We start from the raw sequence: 22,439 nt of genomic DNA on the forward strand, positions 1-22,439 counted from the left end.
CACAAGAAGAAACATCCTCTCCATATACTTCTTTGGGATTCTGTATGTTTCAATTAAGTCTCATTTGACTTTTGTTTTTCAAAACATATATTAATGCATATTTAACTTTTATCTGGCAGTGATTATTGAGCTCTAGAATGCAACAAGAATCTTTGCATTCAAACTGATGATAAATGCTTCTTCATTTGGGTTTCCACTTAATGCAACCTTTTGCTGGTACTTAACTCCTTCATAAATTGATGAACATCTGCATTCAGTGCACATTGTTGCACCAAGGCACTTTAAAAAAGTAATCATGCACAAAAGAGAAGCAAAATAAGGAAGTAGCAGCTGGAATGACCAGAACCTTCGTAAAATAAACTATTTAAAAAAAGTCTTAAAAGGAAAGCGTATGTATTAGCAAGGAGCTCCAGAGTTTGTTAAAGGCAAAATTGTCTGATTTAGTGTGATTGTGCCCCAAATGATGTTAGATCACCATAGCAGGTTACAAAGAATTGGTATGGCAACCTTATATTGGGATATAGACTTTGGAACGAGAATTTCAAGTGGTAAGAAAAGAGGTGGGCAATTATAATCGAAGCAGGCAGACTTTGCAAGGAAGTGAAGCAACTCAATTTGAATAGGATGGGGAAACTGAAAAGTCATGTCTAGCCTGCACTGGAGACTATGGTTGTTATTGGCAACAAGGATGGTGTGTTTGTGGAACAAGTTGCTTACTGTTCAGAGCATCTTATATCAGGGTTGCCAACTCTCATGCATTGAGCGTGAAGCTCATGCTTTTGACGAAATTCTCACGCTGATGACAAGCTCACACGCTCAAAAATACTTTAAAATATAAATAAATAAATTACAAAGTCGCGCTCACCAATGAGAATAGTTTTCTGTCGGCGGGTTCCCCGTAAAGAACGAGCAATTTGGCTTAAGCCCATCGCACACTATTTAAAATGACAATGGCTGGAGAAACTCAGCGGGTGAGGCAGCATTTATGTCTGAGTTTGACCCTTCTTCAGACTCAAGCATTTCTTCGGCATTTTTGTCTACCGCTCTTTAGATGCTGCCTCACCCGCATTCACATTCCCATGCAGATGGCGTGGCCGGTGAGACACGGCGGTGGACCCAGCACCACCCCCACCGCTCACCCCTCCAACCCTCACCTCCGGCGGCTCTCTGTCCGTTGGCTGCTCTGTCCATGCCGCATGGAGTTTTAACCCCGGCCCGGAGCCAGGAGCAGACCGGGTGAGTTGGGGCGTCGGTGCCGCCTCCGGAGCCGTGGGGATGAATCTCGGGCTATAGCTCCACTCCGATGCCTGACCCCTGGGTCACTGTCCCTCACCTCCTCTGGACCCCCGGGTCACTGACCCTCACCTCCCCCGGACCCCAGCTGGACAGAGCACCTGGGCCGGCCCGCATTCCCGGGGAGGGGGGAGAGAGGCAAATGCTCCCCAGACATCGCCTAGTCTCCGCTCACTCCGGGTGTTGTCGCCGCTTCACTGACACACACTCTCACACACAACCCTTACACACACACTGGCACACACAAGGTGTAAAGGGATATGGGCCAAATGCAGATAAATGGGACTAGTTTAGATGGGGCATCTTGATCTGCATGGACAAGTTGGGATGAAGGGCCTGTTTCAATGCTGTAAGACTATGACACACTGTAGAAAGGGTGCAATTGTTCTGGAGAGGATCCAGGGGCGATTGATAAACATATTGGCAGGGCTGGAATTTTTTTTTTCACTTTGAAGAAAGATTTGATAACTGGGATTGTATTCTCTGCAGCAATGGGCGTAAAGAAAATACTTAGTTGAGGTGAATAATGTTAAGTGGTGAATCTGTGGTATTCTCTGCCACAGAAGGTAGTTGAGGCCAGTTCATTGGCTATATTTAAGAGGGAGTTAGATGTGGCCCTTGTGGCTAAAGGGATCAGGGGGTATGGAGAGAAGGCATGATCATATTGAATGGTGGTGCAGGCTCGAAGGGCCGAAGGGCCTACTCCTGCACCTAATTTCTATGTTTCTATGAGAATAGGACCTGTTTTGCTTAACAAAGAGTGCAGGAAGGAACTGCAGATGGTTGTTTAAACTGAAGATAGACACTAAAAGCTGGAATAACTCAGCAGGACTGGCAGCATCTCTGGAGAGAAAGAATAATAGGTGATGTTTCGGGTCGAGACCTTCAGACTGAAGAGTTTGAAAACCAGCCATAAAACACATTGACTGGAGATGTGTTATCCAACTAAGGGCAGAAATCAGAATCATGTGTTCATCTTTATTGACGTGACACCATAATAAATATATTATAGGAAAAATAATTTAATGGGGTGGCACGGTGGCGCAGCGGTAGAGTTACTGCCTTGCAGCACCACGGACCCAGATTTGATCCTGACTACGGGTGCTGTCTGTACAGTATTTGTGCATTCTCCTTATGACCACATGGTTTTCCCTGGATATTCCGGTTTCTCCCACATCCGAAAGAAGTGCAGGTTTGTAGGTTAAATGGCTTCTGTAAATTGTCCCTGGCGTGTAGGATACAACTGGTGTATGGTAGATTGCTGGTCGGTGTGGACTTGGTGGGCCAAAGGGCCTGTTTCCATATATATGTTTTACATATATATCTTAATTTCATTGAACCATATACGGTTGAATATGTGGCATTATTTTCCACTTGTTTCTATAGTCAAAGGGTAAGGTTGATTGATTTATTTGTGCAGAACAGTGATGGAAGTCTGACTCCTCTTGCCTTGTTTCTATGTTTTTGTTTCTCTATATATATATATATATATGCATAACAGCATGAATTATAATCTGATTTCCGTACATGAATATACTAAGGTCATTCATGTGCTGCACCTGTTGATCAGAGCCTGGCTCTACTGTGGAATGTTATTAGCAATGTAATTTAGCCTAACCTTATTCATACCTAATCCAATTTAAAGCATAAATGTTGCATTCAAGGGTAAGTTAAATGACTCGCTACAGTGTGCACCAGATTGCACAATTTCAAGATGAAAAATGCAAAAGCTCCCTACCGTGGGAGGGGGGGCCCCCCTCCCACACCATCTCCCCCCTTGGTCGCTACGCTCCCTCGCAATTTCTCATTCTCAACTCTCACCCAAAATTGGCAGCCCTGCTTATATGGAATGCTGCAAGACTAAACTAAGCTTTAGCTTGCCCAACCGAGTCATCAGATTAATCATCATTTTCACTTACACAACGTCATCTAATTCTTTTCCTGCCTTAAACTATTGCATGTTGAATTCCCTTTCCATTTCTTTATTGTCTTCTAACTTTGACTCCAGTTGATTCCTGACCAACCTTCTTGCTACTTACTCTGCTGCCCATGACCTAACTCACCATACTCCATTCAACCATGACCTCTAGGTTGTTGACCTACGCTGACCCTTGTGTAAGAAATGCCTTGATTTAAACATTCAAATCTCTGCATGATATTGTCACTTCCGGTCTCCATTTCCAGATCTATAACTCTTCTGTAGCTGCACTCCACAAATCATTACCCCTCCCACCCCTCACTTGAGAATTCCCTGCATTTTATTGCAATGTTGGTTACCATGTCTTCAACTGCAAATTCACCAAGGTCTGGAAATGCCTTCCTAAGATTCTCTTTCAATCTTTCTTTCCTGCTTGAAGCAGTCTAAAAAAACTAAAAATTTGACCAACACTTTTACACGTGTGACTCTGTACCCAATTTTGTTAATACTTTTGAAAATCTCCGGGTATTTTGCTACCTTAAAGTTCCCATAAAAATGCAAATTTGTTAAAGGACAAAGAGATGAAAATGTGTTTAAAAAAAAAAAATCCACTGCCACTGTATTTCAGTACTTTAGACTCTAAAGTTTAGAGCATTGTGTTGGTACAATAAATATTGATCATTTTACTTTCTTGGTTATACTAAGGTCATTGGAGTTTCAGCTTTGAAATTTATATTAACCAAAGATGAAAGAATTTACAAGTTTAAAACAAAGTTAAAGGGTGACTGACAGACTCCAAACCAGACCATTTCATGACATCATGACTCATTAGAGGCTGTCATTTGGAAATAAAATAAGTTGATTAGCATGCAGTAGCTTCATATTTGGAATTCTATACTGGCACAATTACCCAATTCAATGGATTTACCATTTGTACAATGCAAGTCCATTTGTCATGACTAAGTGTTGTTTGATTTCCTTTTGTTCACATGTTTAAAGCCAAACTTCTCTTTAAGGAGACAGAGATTGATAAAAGGGAAAGCGTAACCTGTTAACATGATTTATAGCTATAGATTATGTGTCTGACTTGAAACGTTAATGGTTAAATTGTGGAGGAGGTTCTAACTGTAAATTATAGTGCACTTTAAGACATTTGCTAAACACCTTATTCCATTCACCCATTTTTGCTATTACTTCTAATTCCTCCACCAATATTTCCATAATATACTGCCGGCATGCATTGAGCAAAACTTGAGGCCTGTATGTATTTGAAAAAAGAAATACATAAATTAATTTTATTTCCTAATCTAATAGTTGTAAAATTGTTGCTGAATACCGCAATATCTCTAAATAATATATACGTAGTCACAACTTCAGATTCAGATTAGTTTATTGTCATATTCACCAGATGCCATGACATTCCTTGTTGACATGATGCAACAATATACATAGTAATCATTATTGAAGAACAATAACTGAACAACCAAATGAGTTAATGCCCCTGTCCCACTTAGGAAACCTGAACGGAAACCTCTGGAGACTTTGCGCCTCACCCAAGGTTTCCGTGCGGTTCCTGGAGGTTTTTGTCAGTCTCCCTACCTGCTTCCACTACCTGCAACCTCCGGCAACCACCTGCAACCTCCGGGAACCGTACGGAAACCTTGGGTGGGGCGCAAAGTCTCCAGAGGTTTCCGTTCAGGTTTCCTAAGTGGGACAGGGGCTTAGTGTACTTGGCAGCACCAAGTGGAAGTGGGTTTGAAAGAGATGCCTCATTCAGGAGTCTGATAGCAGTGAGGAAGAGGCTCTTCTTACGTCTGGATTTTCAAGCTGAAATAAAGCAATATGCCTTCTCTCAAAGGGGAGCTAATAGAAAAGGAAATGGCCGGGGGTGGGGGGGTTTGGGGGCGCAGGCATCCATGATAATATTTCCAACCTTCCAATACATAAGCTGATGTGCTTTCTTGATTCCTGCATCAGTGTGAAGGGACAAGTATACATTATTGGTGATATGGATTCCTGGGAACCTGAAGATGTTGACCATCTCTACAGCAAGCCAGCTGATGAGGCCACAGTTGTCTTTGCCCCACACTCTCTTAGGTTAGCAACAACTCTTTGGCTTGCTGGTGCTAAAGGCTAGATTGTGGTTCTGATACTATGACACATGGGTCACGATCTCTCTCCTGTTTCTGTGTCATTGTTGTTGATCTGGCTGACAACAATGTAAACTTAAAGATCAAGTTGGTGTTGTACTTGGCCACACAATCATGGTTCCCACTAAAGATTTCTCTGGTGAGAACTTCCCTTTTTCCAAGAGCAGTTCAAAGGAATCTCTGGCTAACAGCTGCTGTGATGCTATCAAACTTGCTGCCACCAGTAACGTCAAATAATTTTCATAGATAGCTTACCCAGAATGAAAGTGCACAATGTTTTAATTAACAGTTTAAACATTATGCAAACTGCAAAATAAAGTTTAGGACATGCTCATGTACTTAATATAGAATATCATAAGCATTTTGAAATTATTTTATTTTGAAGGAAGTTGAAACATGCATATGTACAATTAGTTCTTCAGGATCAGGTAGCTGGAATTAGGGCTTAGTCTGTCATTAAAACCCCACTAACTTTAAGGTCATTACAATGCAATTTAAGTACCTGAAAGTTGCATCAGTACATGCGATTTAGGTAGAGAAGCAAACACAGGTATGTTGAATGCAACTTTGGAATTTTAGTATATTTTTAGTAATTCCCATAGTTGCTGTTAGTTTCACAGTACCGTGGCATACCTAGCATTCACACTGCTGTTGCCACCACTAAATTTAGGTTTTGATCAGTAGATCATCTTGCTTTCAGTTACACTTCAGATTTGCAGAACTTCATTCAAGTGTCTAAAATCAGTGACAAGAAATAGAAATATGATTTTTTAACTAATAAAGTACAGTAAACCATTATTATAACGGACCATATGGGAGGAGGGGGAGAGTTATTGCCGATTGTCCACTCAAAACGAGTAAGGTATTATTGTATAAGTAGTAGAAACAAACGACTGCCCTTGCTGGTTAATACACAAAGGAACAAACTACTGGAGTAACTCAGCAGGTCAGGCAGCCTCTCCGGAGAACATGGAAAGGTGATGTTTCCGGTCGAGACCCTTCCTCAGACTCTCTCTCTGGAACTGGGCCTGGAATCCAGGTGCGTTTAAGGTCCTGACCTACTGGCGGCGGGGGAGAGGTGAGGGTTGGCGCAGTCAATGGTCACGGCCTGCAGGTAGCCAGAGTGTAGGTAAGACAATAGACAATATGTGCAAGAGTAGGCCATTCAGCCCTTCGAGCCAGCACCGCTGATAGTAAGGGTCTGCGGCGGCAGGCACAGCCTGCAAGCGGCCGAGGAAGCTGCACAGCGGTGGCAGCAGAAGGTCCGGCCTGAAAGCTGCGCGAGCTGGTAGTAGCGTGGGGGCTGCTGGCGCTGCAAGTGGCCGGGGAGGTGATGTGAGCCGGGGGTGGCGTGGGTGCTGCTGGTGCTAGGTTAGTCCGCTATCATTGAAACCCATTATAACGAGGTAACAAAAGCACTGATTTATCAATGTCAAAACTATGCAGCATTTCTTTGAAATGTAATATAGTTTATTCATGACAATTAACATGAAGTTGTAGAAGCTTTGAAAATTGTTTCTTAAATGTTGGGATAGTCCCTGTCTCAACTACCTCATCTGGCAGCTTGTTCCATACACCCACCACCTTTGTGTGAAAAAGTTACCGCTCAGATTCCTATTAAATCTTTTACCCTTAACCTTAAACCTATGTCATCTGGTCCTCGATTCACTTACTCTGGGCAAGAGACTTTGTGCGTCTACCCCGATCTATTCCTCTCATGATTTTATACACCTCTATAAGATCACCCCTCATCCTCCTGCGCTCCAAGGAATAGTCCCAGACTACTCAACCTCTCCCTATAGCTCACACCCTCTAGTCCTGGCAACATCCTCGTAAATCTTCACTGTACCCTTTCCAGCTTGACAACATTGTTTCTCTAACATGGTGTCCAGAACTGAACACAATAAACTAAATGCAGCAACAACTTATATAACTGCAACGACCTCACAATGTATATGCTCAATATACGCACAAAAAGCTGGAGTAACTCAGCGGGACAGGCAGCATCTCTGAAGAGAAGGAATGGGTGATGTTTCAGTCGAGACCCTTCTTCAGACAAAGTCTCAAGAAAGGAAATCCAGAGATATAGACGATGATGTAGATATAGAACAATGATTGAAAGATATGTCAAAAAGTAACGATGATAAAGGAAACAGGCCATTGTTAGCTGTTTGTTGGGTGAGAAAGAGAAGCTTGTGCGACTTGGGTGGGGGAGGGATGAAGAGAGGAAATGCACGGGTTAGTTGAAGTTAGAGAAATCAAATACTGCCCAAGCAAAATTTGAGATGTTGTTCCTCCAATTTGTGTTTAGCCTCACCCTGACAATGGATGTGGCCAAGGACAGAAAGGTCAGTGTGGGAATGGGAAGGAGAATTAAAGTGTTTAGCAACTGGGAAATCAGGTAGGTCCAGGCGGACGAAATGATCGCCCGGTTTATGCTTAGTCTCGCCGATGTATAATAGTCCACATCTTGTACAATGGATACAGTAGATAAGGTTGGAGGAGGTGCAAGTGCAGGGGAGGGGGTGGTTTGGTCACTTGATCACTGCATTTGATCACTGATGGCCAAGAGGTCTTTGATGGAACCCTGGAAGGGAACAGAAATTCTGACTTGATGAATAAATAGTTTAGTTTAGTTCAGGTTAGAGATACAGCGTGGAAACAGGCCCTTTGGCCTGCCAAGTCCACGCTGATCATCACACTAGTTTAATGCAAACCCACTTTTGCACCCATTCCCCATATACTAGGGGCAAATTACAGATGTCAATTAACCTACGGAATACCCAGAGGAAATGCACATGGTCACAGAGAATGTGCAAACTCCGCACAGACAGCACCTGAGGTCAGGATCGAACCTGAGTTTCTGGCATTGTGAAGCAACGGCTCTTCTAGCGGTGCACTGTGCCGTCCATGAAGCGTTACCACTGTGCCACCTGACTGAGAAACATCTTTAAGGGTTTTCCTGACAATCACCTGGGAAGACCAAGAACGGCTCATCATTCCACGAGCCACTGATTGAGAGGTGCAAGCTTGTCAATTCTCTGTTAATGAATGAATGCTGCATGTTGTGGCCACAAATTCTGCGTAAGTCATGGTCAATCAGACTGATGGTCCAGCTTGTACTTTGTGCAAAGGGCCCATGGAGTGGAGGTTACGAGGGAACTCACTGTCAGTGGTTTATGAATGCCAATATTTCTGGGAAGTCTGTAATTCTCGCAATTTCTCTGGCTGCTCTGCTTGGTCCTATGGCTTAACCAAAAAGTGAGTGGTCTCTCTATGAGAGTGGAATTAGGATGACCTCACTAGCACAACAGTAATCTATGCGAATAAAACAAAACTGCAGATGCTGGAAATCTGAAATATAAACAGAAAATGTTGTGAACTTCAGTGGGTTAGGCAGCAACTGTGAAAAGAGAAACAGTTAGTTTTGGGACACTTAATAAGGTCCTGCATACGATTTCCAATGAATGGTTCTGGACCTAAAACATACACTGTTTCAACCTACCTCAGATGCTGCCTGACATCTGAGTGGTTCTGCATTTACTCAAAGAAATTATCCTGAGGTTAGAGAGATCAGAGCAGCCATCACTTTTTTTTGTTGGGCTTGTGCCTCAACCTTCAATTTTTTTCACCATAAATTTTCATGACGTAAGTTATTAAATATTTATTTCAACAATTAACTAAAGCTTGCCTCCATATGAACAGCTGATGGTGACTAGGAGGTTGTCTTGACATGAACCAGTACTACACATGTTCCGCATGCTGGTGGTTTGCTCTCTGTCAGTGAAATATAGTGATAAGAATTCTGATTTTCATCAGCTGATAATAATAGTAGTGCCGCAATAAATGTGTGAAAGATGATAGTCTTTCAAAAATACATTAAAAATATGATCCCATTCTCCACAACCCTTATGACTTGGTGTGTCTGATTGTAAAAATGATAACGTTATAAATATAAATACATGAATCCTTTCCTTGACAGTCTCTGTGTGCCCAGTACTCAGCAGAAAGACGCGAAGAAGAAAAGATGTGCGATCACCTAATAAGAGCAGCAAAGTATCGAGATCATGTGACATCAACCCAGCTGATACAGAAGATTATCAACATTTTGACAGATAAGCATGGTGCTTGGGGAAGCTCTTCATCAAGGTATATACACTGGTTTTATATTCAAAGTTTAGCTCAGAAATGGGATCCCACAGAGCACTTGATTGATCATACGTGTTAGCAAGTGTAATATTAATACAGTATTAGAAACCATCACTCAGAAACTTAAGACATGTTGATTATAAATATGTTTGGTGTACTGAAAAATACTAGCCTAGCTATTCAGTTGAACATGATTAAAATATTGCCTCAAGGTTATGTAGAACACACATTGTTCAACTATCTTGTGAGGAAAGGTCAAATATCTAATCACTTACTATTGCTGGCAAGTAAAAGAATCAATCTAAAGATAAACCCATTTTACATTATCTTTGCCAATTTTCATCTATCCATGATAACATTGGCAGGGGTGACTATGGCATAGTTCTTTGGGAGACGCTCTCATTGTGACACCGTTCATTGTGTTGTTTGGAACTGCCATTGCACAAATTTTGGAAAGCAGTTATCAGACTGCTCAAAATTGGGCAGCTATGTGATATTCTGGGTCATGAGCCACCCCACTCTGTAACTTCATGGATCAGAATATCCCACATTCTACCATCAACACCAAGTCGGGACAAACTGTGCTTCACCCTAGCACGTAGAATGTACTGTGTACAGAATCCAGGTGTACCTTAGAGTGAGCTGCCGCACATTGACCCGTGCAAGAAAAACAAGAAATCCCCAAAATGGTTAGGGAGTGCAAAGCTGATCGGATCCCCATGATAGAAGGCAGTGACTGAGAGCACTGGATACAGCAAAGGCATTGGCACCAGACAACATCTTATCTATCCCAAATTAGTCATGCATCCAGCCGAGCTGCTTTTATCACAACTACAATAGTATCTGCCCATTAATGCGGAAGATTGCTTTGATATGTACAAAAAGCACAGCAAATTCAACATGGCTAATTTCAATCAGCAGTGAAGGAAACTGTTGCTAAAAGTGCTACCTAGTGGACCTTAAATGCAATATAAGCATTGGTGATTTACCAGGACATCTCAGTTCAAACCCCTTTTACAACCATGGACCAAACATCTGAATTCCAGAGATTTGAGAAGAGAGGATGGGCTTAAAATCATAGGTAGTATTTGACTAACTTTGTACCAGGAAGAGTGTGTAAAACTGAAATCAGTGGACATGAAGGGAAATGCCCATTAATTTGACATATTAGCTTGAATAAAGGTTGTGGTTGATAAAAGTCCATCATCTCATTCCCAGAATGTCACTGCAGAACATCAAGGCAGAATATGAAATAGTTCATGCTTGAATATAGCTAAACTTAGTGTTCTGGCAAAGGGTGATCAGTGGCAAGTAACATTCCCATCACAGGTGCCAATTTCCAGCACATGAGAGTCTAGCAATCCAATCTTGACATGCAATGGTTTTATTGTGCTGCGTTCCATACCAATAACAAGTGGCACAATTTATCTAAAGCATGCGAGTCACTCACCTCTAAATGTAAGGCATTGGACAGCAGTATGATGAAAAAGTAACATAGAAACATAAAAAATAGGTGCAGGAGTAGGCCATTCAGCCCTTCGAGCCAGCACCTCCATTCAATATGATTATGGCTGGTCATCCAAAATCTGTACCTCGTTCCTGCTTTCCCTTGATTCCGTTAGCCCTAAGAGCTATATCTCTCTCTCTCTCTTGAAAACATCCAGTGAATTAGCCTCCATTGCCTTCTGTGGCAGAGAATTCTACAGATTCACAACTCTGGGTGAAAACGTTTTTCCCCCATCTCAGTCCTAAATAGTCCACCCCTTATTTTTAAACTGTTAAACTTAAACTGGTTCTGGACTCCCCCAACATGGGGAACATATTTCCTGCATCTAGCCCGTCCAATCCCTTAAGAATGTTATATGTTTTTATAAGATACCCTCTCATCCTTCTAAATTCCAGTGACTATAAGCCCTGGCGATCCATTCTTTCATCATATGTAAGTCCCGCCATCCCGGGAGTTAACCTGGTGAACCTACGCTGCACTCCTTCAATAGCAAGAATGTCCTTCCTCAAATTTGAGACCAAAACTGCACACAACGTCTCACCAGGGCCCTGTCCAACTGCAGTAGGACCTCCTGATTCCTACACTCAGATCCTCTCGTTATGAAGGCTAACATGCCATTTGCTTTCTTCACTACCTATTGTACCTGCATGCTTACTTTCAGTGAATGATGGACAAGCACACCCAGGTCTCGTTGCACCTCCCCTTTTCCTAATCTGGCACCATTCAGATAATAATCTGCCTTCCTGTTCTTGTCACCAAAGTGGAAGAACCAACTGCAACTGCACCAACTGCAGAAGGACCTTGGTACCAAAGTGGATAACCTCACATTTATCCACATTATACTGCATCTGCCATGCATCTGCCCACTCACCCAACCTATCCAAGTCACTCTGCAGCCTCATAGAATCCTCCTCGCAGCTCACACTGCCACCCAGCTTTTTGTCATCCGCAAACTTGGAGATGTTGATTCCTTTGTCTAAATCGTTAATATATATTGTAAATAACTGGGGTCGCAGCACTGAGCCTTGCTGCACTGCCTGCCATTCTGAAAAGGGCCCATTAATTCTTATTCTTTGCTTCCTGCCTGCCAACTAGTTCTCTGTCCATGTCAGTACCCTACCCCCAATACCATGTGCTCTCAATCTCTTGTGTGGGACCTTGTCAAAGGCTTTTTGAAAGTCCAGAGAGTGAGTGAGTGCAGTACTAGTAATGCTCACTCAAGATGTCAACTCCATATATGTCAAGGCAAACTGCTACATTTGAATCAATCTATCACTTTAAATAATTACTCTTTTTAAAACGAGCACGTGGTGCACATCAGTTAATTGACAAGGCCAGTCCAACAACATCTACAATGGCTTCTACAACAAGGGTACCAAACCCATGTAAATGCCACCATCTGCACCATAGCACACTAGACTTGGAAATATATCACTGTTTCCTCATTGTCAATGGGGTATACTTCAAACCCAATAGCGTTATGGGAGGACTTGCACCAGAAGGACTAGAGCAGTTCAAGAAGATAGCTCACATCCCATTGCACGTTTCCAGATAGTAATAACTATGTGACACCTGGATTCCATAATGGAATGAAAAATATTCTAGCAAAATCAACTATCTGCATGGAAGGAAAATGTTGAACTTTTTATTTCAGATGATTTTAGAGAGAACTGTTCAGCAGAATAAATATGCCGTTGGTGCAGATTTATTACTAGATAATGTTTGCCTCTGGCGTGTGTCTTGGTACAGATCTTGTCTCAAAGTCGCCATGTTTTGCTGCGAGTGGAGATCCTACCTTTGTACTTTAAAACTGTCTTTTTATGTTAAATTAATTTGAATTTGAAACAGAAGAAAGAATAAACCTCAGAGCCATTTGTTATTAATTTATGCAATTAAATATTAATAAAATAACACTGCTTTTAATAAACAAAAAATATGAATGCTTAGAGAGCAAAATTAGTCATTTTTAAATCCCAAGGAGCTTTTGGGATACCTAGATATCATTTCAAATGAATCAAACGATTTTGAGAAACAATGTCACTTACACAAGGAATGTATGTGTTAAGGTAAAAGTGTGAAGTTCTTGTGATATCCTTTTTGTTGTCATTTGGGGTCAGTTTCACTTTTGAAAACCTCGTGGAGCCCAGCTGCAGGTAACAACTTCCTGATGTTTCTCATCATATATGTTAGAAAATATATCTAGTGCATAACTTGATTTATGTCATTTGAGGGAGCAAGGCCATTTTTGGAATTAAGTGAGTTAACTTAAATGGTTTTTTTTGGTGCTTTTTAATATTTTAAGTACTGCTGTTCATAAATGGTTAGAAAATTATGATTAATTTCCAAGGTTTTAATACTTAGTGAATAAGGGACATTCACACGCATTCAAATGTTGATGGTTTTGAAAGCTAGGAGGTGTGGGATACATGTTTTAAAGACTCTCAAAATATTTAACCGGGCAGGACTTTCGTCATAAGGTGGTTTTGGGTTTCAGGAGCAATTTGTTCAGGTAAGTTTGTGTCTGGTGGATAAGGAAGCACTAAGCACTAGTAACTTGCTGTTCCTGGGGAAACTCTGGGCTGTTCACTCTTGCTGAAGAAGAAAATATGTAGGTACTAGACTAAGTGGGACCTGTTGGGTCCCTGTCACACGGGAGGCCTGATCCCTCAATGCAACCCATTCCCCCAACGTAATTTTTCACCAAGGCGAGGCTCATTTCCCCTCATCCCCAGCACTCTCCATGTCCTCTTCACCCTCCCTCTTCTTTCCCCTCTTCTCCTCCCCTCTCCCAATCCCTCCCTCACCTCTCCTATCCGCTACCCTCAGTCACTGCCACCCTTTCTCCATAACTCCTCTCCCCTCCCTACCCCCCTACTATGCCCTCTCTTCCACCACTCTCCCTCCTCACCTCCCCCACTTTCCCCTCCGTCTCCCTCCCTACCCCCTCCTCTCCCTCAATCCCCCCCGGTCTCCCTCCTCATCTTCCCCACTGACTCCTCTCCCTCTATTCCCCACTCCCTACCTCCCCCATCCTCTCCCTCTATTCCCCATCCTCCCCCACTCTCCCTCCTCAACTCCTCCCTCTTCTTTCCCCTCTCCTCTTACCTTCCCCCAATCCCTCCCTCACCTCCCAATTCCCCTACCCCCAGTCAGTCTCTCCCTCCCAACTCCTCTCCCCTCCCTACCCTCCTCCTCTCCCTTTATCCCCCCCCCCGCCCTCCCCCACTCTCCCTCCTCACCTTTCCCATTTTCCCCTCCATCTCCCTCCCTATCCCCTCCTCTCCGTCTATCCCCACAGTCTCCGTCCTCACCTCCCCCACCTCCCCCCCTCTCCTTCCCTACCACCTCCTCTCCCTCAATTCCCCCACTCTCACTCCTCACCTCCCCAGGATCTCGAGGTTGCCGCTCCTCTGACTGGAGGCCGTGCCGGGCAACGGCGGGCAGAGGCGGGCGCCGACGGTGACTGACAGCGGATGCTGCCAATCAGTGCAGGGATGGTGCAGGAAGGGGCGTCGCCGTCCCGGCGTGACTGACTGGAAAGGGGACCAATCTGCGCATGCGCGGTTCTAAAGATTTTTAAACCTTAATAACTGTTAAAATATACCACCGATCAGAACATAACTTGTTGCACGCATCACAGGAGAATGGTGAGTAAGGTGGCAAAAAATCGTAGAGTTAGCGTATACCGTTTTGGGGCAAATGTAAAAACAATGCAAACCGGAAGATAACAAGATGAGAGTTTTAATGGAATTCATATTTTTAAATAAATATTGCTCCAATTTCCAAATACCAAAGAGGCAAATGATTGGAATTAGCCCAGTGAAAGTGAATATTGAAGAAAATAAAAACTATATATATTCATGCCAGGCAATATTTGTGGAGAGAGAAACACAGTTAACTTGGAGACCTAAGAAATTGCAGATACTGGAATCTTCTGCAAAAGAAAACGTGCAGGAGGCAGAATCTGTGGAGGGATTGGACTGAAAATGTTTTGGGTTGGGACCCTTCTTCACACTGATTTAAGTAGCGGGTGGGAGCTGGACAAGAGAGATGGGGCTGGGACAAAAACTGGCAAGTGATTGGTGGATACAGGTGAGGGGTGCTGATTGGCAGATGGGTGGTGTAAGTGACAAAGGCTAGAGATGATAAACAGATTCAAGGGTTTAGGATAAGGAGAGAAGAGGAGGATTGAAAAGTAATGCCAGAGGAAAGGATATGGGTGGAAGAGGACATGGGAGGGGTGAAAAGAAGGGGCATAAAAGGGAAATGGGACATGTGTGTGGGAAGGAGGGGAAAGAAGCAGGGTGACTGGAAGTGGTGGGAGATTTGTGGGAAAAATGTGTGGGTATTGGGGTCTGTGGGGGATGGCACAGGAAAAAGGGGAGTGTTACTTGAAATTTGACAATTCAGAGTTTTAAGCTGCACCAATGGAATAAAGGGTAGTGTTCATGTAGTTTGGGCGTCTAGTAATGGAGTAGGCCGGGGACAGAAAGGTCAGTATGGGAATGAGAAGGTGTCAAAATGGCTAACAACAGGGAGATTTAGCGGGCCTTGGTGGACAGAGCACAAATGTTTGGCGACAGTCACCCTCTCCACGCTTGGTCTTGTCGATGTAAAGGAGGTTATAAGGGGAGCACCAAATGCAGAGGGCAACGCTTGAGATGATGCACGTGAACCTATGTCTCACAATGGAAGGGCTGCTGGAGTCGCTGGATGGAAATGAGAGAGGAGGTGTAGGAACAGCTATTACATCTCCTGCAGTTGCAGGGAAAAGCACCTGGGAAAGGGCCAGATTGGATGGGAAGGGGTGAGTGAACCAAGGAGTTGCAGAGGGAGTGGTCTCTACAGAAAACAGAAAGGGGCAAGAAGATGTTATTGGTAATGGGATCTCATTGAAATGTCAGAGAATCATATGTTGTAAGAGGAATGAAAGGTGAGGACCAGAGGAACTTTATCCTTATTCCGTCTGGGGCGAGGGGAAGTGAGAGCAGAACTACTGGACACAGAAGAGACATGGATGAGTCTCTATCCACAATTGAAGAAAGAAGACAGCTTGGATGTCCTAAAGTGGAAAGCAGATGTGGCAGAGATAAATAAATTGAGAGGAAGGGATGGCATTCTTGCAAGAGGCAGGGTGGAAAGAGGTACAGTTGAGGTAACCATAGGAAGACAAGTTCAGGCATGTGGAGGAGAGTGTTAGTTGATAGGAACAGATTGGGTCTCTGTTCAAGGAAGAGCAGGAGGGCCCTGAGGCCTTCCTGGTGGAAATGGTGGTGTGAAGGTTCATGGTAAAGATGATGTGATGGGGGCCTCAAATTGAAAAAAATATTGAACTGTTGAAGAACAAATGAAATGTTTTGGATGCAAGTTGGAAGGGAGTGGACAAGGGGGGACAAGATGGAATCAAAGTATCTGGACATAATTTTGTTGAGACAGGAGCACAATTCCAAATGTCCGTCAATCTCTGAGCAAAGTGTTATTCTTATCCCAGTCTTAAAGGCCAACCCCTAATTCTTAAACCATACCCTTGGTCCGAGACTCCTCAGCCAAGTGAAACATCCTCCCTTCCTATAGCTTGTCAAACCTTTTATTAGTTTTGTGAGTTTTGATAGGAATTGCGTCTAAAGGGCCTGTCCCACCAGCATGCGACTGCATGCGTATAGCGCGACCAAACGGAAGCGGAGTAAGTACGCGCGTGACGTAATTTATGTCATACTCACCAATCAGCTGGGCAGGAGGCGGGCCGACAATTTGGACGTCGTGCGGTGATGTCATCACGCAACGGCACGCCGGGCGGTGACGTCATCGCGCAACGCCACTCGCAAGGCGTACGCCGTCAAGACGTTGCGTACAACATCAAGACGGCGCATACGCCGTCGAGACGCTGCGTACGCCCTCAATGTGCCTGTGGGCCGACAGGCCGTTGGCGCGCGAAGATTTCGGACAGTGGGGGATTTTCGGAGCCCCGCGTGATGTCGGGACCAGCCCCGCTCAACTCCATACGCCTCCGCGCTTGCAGAAGTGGGACTGGCCCCACGCGGCCGTACGCCTCAAGCGACCACGTTTGGTCGCGCTAGACGCATGCAATCGCATGCTGGTGGGACAGGCCCTTTACTCCACTCACTTTCACCTGCCAATCCTGGAACCAGTCTGGCGAGTCTTAGTTGAATACCATCTCTGGCAAGTGCATTATTTGTAAATGAAGGAGACCACAACTGTACACCGTGGGCTGATAGGTCCCATTAAGGCCTGTACAATTGCAATAAGTTTCCAATTTGAAGAGTAACACACCACTTGCGCTTCTGATTACCTTGCATGTTGATATTTGGGGCCTTGTGCACAAGAACAACGAAGAACACCCTTTGGCCACCAACATGTCCAATCTCACCATCAAACAATTAATTTGTTTTTCTGCTACACTCACCAAAATAAATGAACTCTGGATAGAAGGAATAGGTAACGTTTCGGGTCGAGACCCTTCCTGAGAATGAGAATCAGGTGAGAGGGAGACACAGAGATAATGAAGTGTAAGGTGTGAAAATGAAACATCAAAGGGGATGCAGAGCAAGAAAAATATATAGGTCATTGTTAGCTCGGAATAGGTGACAACGAAGCTTATAGAGATAAAGAAATGGAGAGGGGTTCCCTTCCATCATAGATGAGGCCCTCACAAGAGTCTCCTTGATAGTCCACAGCTGCGCTCTTGCTCCCCCTCCCCCCAGTAGCAACAGGGACAGAGTCCTCCTAGTCCTCACCTTTCACACCATCAGCCGTCGCATACAGCACATATTCCTCCGACATTTTCGCCACCTCCAATAGGATCTCACCACTAGCCACATCTTTCCATCTCCACCCCTTTCTGCTTTTCACAGAGACCTATTAACCTATGCAACTCCCTGGTTAATTTGTCCCTTCCCACCCAAACCACCCTCTCCCCAGGTACTTTCCCCTGCAACCGCAGGAGATGCAACATCTGTCCCTATACAATTTTCCGGTGCGGCAGAGTTTCACTTGCGCCTCCTCCGACCTAATCTACTGTATCCGCTGTTCCAGGTGTGGACTCATGTATATCGGCGAGACCAAGCGCAGGCTCGGCGATTGCTTAGCTTAACACCTCTGCTCAGTCCGCCTAAACCTTCCTGATCACTTTAACTGCCCCTCCCATTCCCATACTGATCTTTCTGTCGTGGGCCTTCTCCACTGTCAGAGTAAGGCCCAAACCAAGATGGAGGAACAGCACCTCATATTTCGCTTGGGCAGCTTACACCCCAGCGATATGAATATTGACTTCTCTAACTTCAAGTAACCCTTGCTTTCCCTCCCTCTATCCCTCCCCATTCCTAGTTCTCTGACCAGTGTGACTGTCCCCCTGATTAAATGTTATCCCTGTATGTTTTGTTGTCACCTTCTCCTAGCTAACAATGATCTATTCTACATTTTCTTTGAGCCACATCCCCTTTGATGTCTCATTTTCACACCTTACACTTCCTTATCTCCATGTCTCCCTCTCCCCTGACTCTCAGTCTGAAGAAGGGTCCCGACCCGAAACGTCACCCATTTCTTCTATCCAGAAACGCTGCCTGTTCCACTGAGTTACTCCAGCATTTTGTGTCCATCTTCGGTGTAAACCAGCATCTGCAGTTCCTACACAAAATAAATGAACTTCTATTTTTCCACATTACATTCCATCTGTCATGTTATTGTCCACTCTCTCAGCTTCTCCATATCCCATTGAATGCACATTGTATCCCCTTCTGAATGCACACTAGCTTTTAAAGTCAGGAAAGTAGGAAATATGACATTTTCCACCACATCCTTCCTGCAAAATCATTGACATGGATTGTGAATGACTGGGGTCTATGCACTGATCTCTGCGTCATTCCACAAGTAAGCCTAACAAACAGAGATCATCCATTTATTCCCAGTTTTGCTTTGCACTCAATAACCTATTCTCTATCGATGACAGTATGTAACTCCCGATTCTGCTTGCTCTAACCTTGTTATCCATCCTCCTCTGGGGGATCATGCTGAGCTCAAGTTGCAATCTACATCTTGCAAGGATTAACCAACACCACTCAGTACACCCTGATGGTAGTGAGTGTTCCTGTCCAGCCCCTTCCAATCACTTTGCAGTTTTTTAGTAAACAATGGCGCAATGGTTTAATTTTTGTAAATGAAAACAAAAATAATATTGCAATGCATGAAGTGAAAGATTGTTTAAGATTAAAATCTCACAGAGTTGTTGGCCTAATATTTTACCAGTTCAAAATAGCTGACACTGCTACAAAAAAAGGCTGACAGCACACAAATAATGCTGCACAACGCTGAATAAAGCCCTGTGTCCAAGACCATCACCATGAAGAAGTGACAGAATAAGGGAAATTCCTTTTTATTACAGTGGTTTTATGATTTTTATTGGTTTAGAATCAGATTTTGTGTTCAGTTCATATTTTGTGTGAAAACACATCTGTTGGTCTTTTGTTTTTGAGAAGTAATGAGTATTTAGAATATGAGTTTGTCAGAGTATGAACTTGTCAGGACTTGAGATGAAACGTAATCTAATATTCCATTAGTTGTATAATGAATCAAAAGATTATATTTTTCATTTGCGGTTTAAATTTTTTTGGAAGAGTAGAGTATAGTACTAATAACACAAAAGGATATTGCTGAATTGTTTAAGGGCCATGCTCCTTCAAATTCCTTGAACATATTTTGTCTCCAGATTGAGCCTTGAAATTCAGCACGCAAAGGTATTAGATATTTTGTATCCGACCTCACAGTGGACGTATCATAAATAATTGAAATTAGGAGCAAAGGAAAGGTGGAATTTACAGTAAGCTATGTTACTGGAGAAAATGTATTAGGCAACCTTATCATTATATTTTTTATTATATCGTTGAAAACATTAGCGACAGTGGTGCTGGTTTCTGACGGGCACGGTGACGGAAGCACCACACACCACTGTCCTCCATGCAGCTGGCAAGCTCCTCTTTTGTCTCCACACATGCGTCTATCCATCAACGTCTTCAGCATCGTCTTGATTGGCCGTCCCAGGTCATGTCTTCCACGGGCGGGTTCCCACAGCACAACCTTGTTTGCTGGCATTTCTCGGGGAGGTGGCAGTGACCAGCGAGCCTCATCCTTCTCCACCTGATCTTCTCGGTCAGAGATGGATTCTCCCCATAGAGCAGGGCGTTGGTGATGTGGTCCCTTCAACTGACATTTTGAACTTTACCGAGCATTCGGGTGTAGGTACCATCGAGAGACTTGGACAGTGCTCGAGTGAGAGTCCATGCCTCACACCCGTACAATAATATGGTCTCTACAATTCCATGGAAGAATCTCCGTTTGAGACCCTTAGACATCCAAGACGTCCAGATTTTCCCCATGATATTGAAGGCTTTCCATGCGAGCGCTTTCCAGACCTTGATGTCATTCTCCAAGCTCTGCATCCGAGCTCCCAGGTACTTGAAGTCCTCCACTTTCTTGAGAGATGCACCGCCACTGGTCTTGAGAGGCTCATGGTCACCAACGTTGTACGCCATGTACTCCGTCTTCTTGGCATTGAGATGGAGGCCCACTTTCTCGAACTCCGTGTCGACCCTGCCGACCATCTCCTGTTCCTCCCTAATCTGGTCTGACAGCAGGACGATGTCATCAGCGAAGTCGAGGTCTGACAAGTCGACTAGCCCGATTCTTCTCGAACGCCTTGGGGTGATTGTGAAGCCGAGGTCCCCATGTTCCTTGAGCGCCTGCCTCATGGCATAATCAAGGACAATGACGAAGGAAATGGGTGCCACCTGTCTCCCTGTAAGACCCCCGCAAGGATCTCGAACACTTTGCTCTCACCATCCGGGGAGACAACCTTGGCCGTGGTGCCCAATTGCATATCCTCAATGGCTCTCTGGAGACGAGGCGGGATACCATAAGCCTTCAAAATCCTCATCATTTTGCATCAATGAATCGAGTCAAACGCCTTCTTGAAGTCTATGAAGGATAGGACGGCCGGCAGGTTGTTATTCTTCACCTCAATGATTTTCGGAGGGCAAGGATGTGTGTGACCGTGTTCCTCTTCACTCTGAAGCCGTTCTGCTTGTAACGTAGCTTCGGGTCGATAGCAGCCCTAATCCGGTTGAGAATCAAGCGGTTGTATACCTTGGCCAAGACGCATGTCAGGCTGATGCCGCGATAGTTTTGTTCCGGCTCCCAGATTTGGGGACGGGGATGATGGATTGTGACCACTGTGTTGGCTTGTCATTCGTCATTAGCGCTGTGTTGCAAAAATTGAGCAGGATATCGTCGAGCTCACAGTTTTTCTCCACCTCTGGAAGGATGTTATCAGGGCCAGGACTCTTCCCTTTTCGCAGCTCCTCCATGGTGAAGGGGCCGTCGTGAATCTGTACATCCATGAGGACAGTCTCTATCTCCTCATCTTCCTCAGTGACAGTTGGTGACCCAAGCATTTTCTTGATGAATGGCGTTGATTTGATCCTCTGGAGAGTTCCCGTTGATGTGAGCTGACTTGGCCTTCTTCCAACCACTGATCTCGTTCACGACCCTCCATGCCTCGCTATACCCCTTGCCATCGTTGGCTGCCTCTACTACCTCCATCATTCTCGCAACCTCCTCCTCCTTCAGTTTGTCGTACACCTCAGAGTTGGGATTTGGCCGCCTTCAATCCTCCTTAAGCTGCTCCATCCTGCTCCTAGTGTCGGCCTCTTGGCATTCAACAACTACTTTCTGTGCTGCAACAACGTCCGGGTGTTGAGAGTTGCGGCTTCTCTTCACACGCCTCACTTTGGGTCGACTCTTCATTGCTTCAGAGTTGGCCTCTATGAACCGTTCGTAGCGAGCCGTAGCATTTTCCCTCGCCTCATCTCCTCCACTTTCCTCTTCCTCCTCCTCTTCTCGTTTCTCCTCCTCCAGCATCTGGAAGCGGTTCACGACCTCTACTGTGTATTGGCCCTGTAGATCTGGTCGAGAGGAAAACAACTTCCTGACCACTTTTTCCTTGGGGCCTGTAGACCTAGGCTGCCTCAGGCTAAGCCACACTTGCATTGTCACCACTCGGTGATCCGAGCTCACGGTCTCAAAAGTGTTGTACGCTTTAGCGTCCATGACACAGTTGCGCCATTTGCGTCACACCAGAATGTAATTTAGCTGCCGCTTTTCTTCTGTGCACTGGTCCTGATGTGTCCACAGCTTTCCTCGTCGCTTCTTGAACGTGGTGTTGGCTGCTAGGAGACTATACTCCTAGAGAAAGCTGGCTAGGTGTTCTGGTTAGTGTCACCAGTGTGATAGGTGTAACAGGCATTGTCCGGTCTGAGGCAGGCATTGAAGTTCCCAAGCACAGCCAGAAAATTGTGCGCAGGTACTTGCTCCATCACAACTTGGAGGACAGAGGAGAATTATTCCACTTCGG

The 22,439-nt window shown here is 44.5% G+C and overlaps 1 protein-coding gene across 1 annotated transcript in view; it reads left to right on the forward strand.

Moving 5' to 3' along the window:
- lrba (LPS responsive beige-like anchor protein) overlaps positions 1–22,439 on the forward strand; it is a 672,999-nt gene that overhangs the window by 249,330 nt on the left and 401,230 nt on the right. The window contains exon 36 of the mRNA XM_033017677.1: positions 9,344–9,510. Within this exon, the coding sequence (XP_032873568.1) occupies positions 9,344–9,510 (167 nt within the window). The remainder of the gene's footprint in view (positions 1–9,343; positions 9,511–22,439) is intronic.

This window comes from Amblyraja radiata, chromosome 1 (genome assembly GCF_010909765.2).
Source record: "Amblyraja radiata isolate CabotCenter1 chromosome 1, sAmbRad1.1.pri, whole genome shotgun sequence".
Taxonomy (NCBI): Eukaryota; Metazoa; Chordata; class Chondrichthyes; order Rajiformes; family Rajidae; genus Amblyraja; species Amblyraja radiata.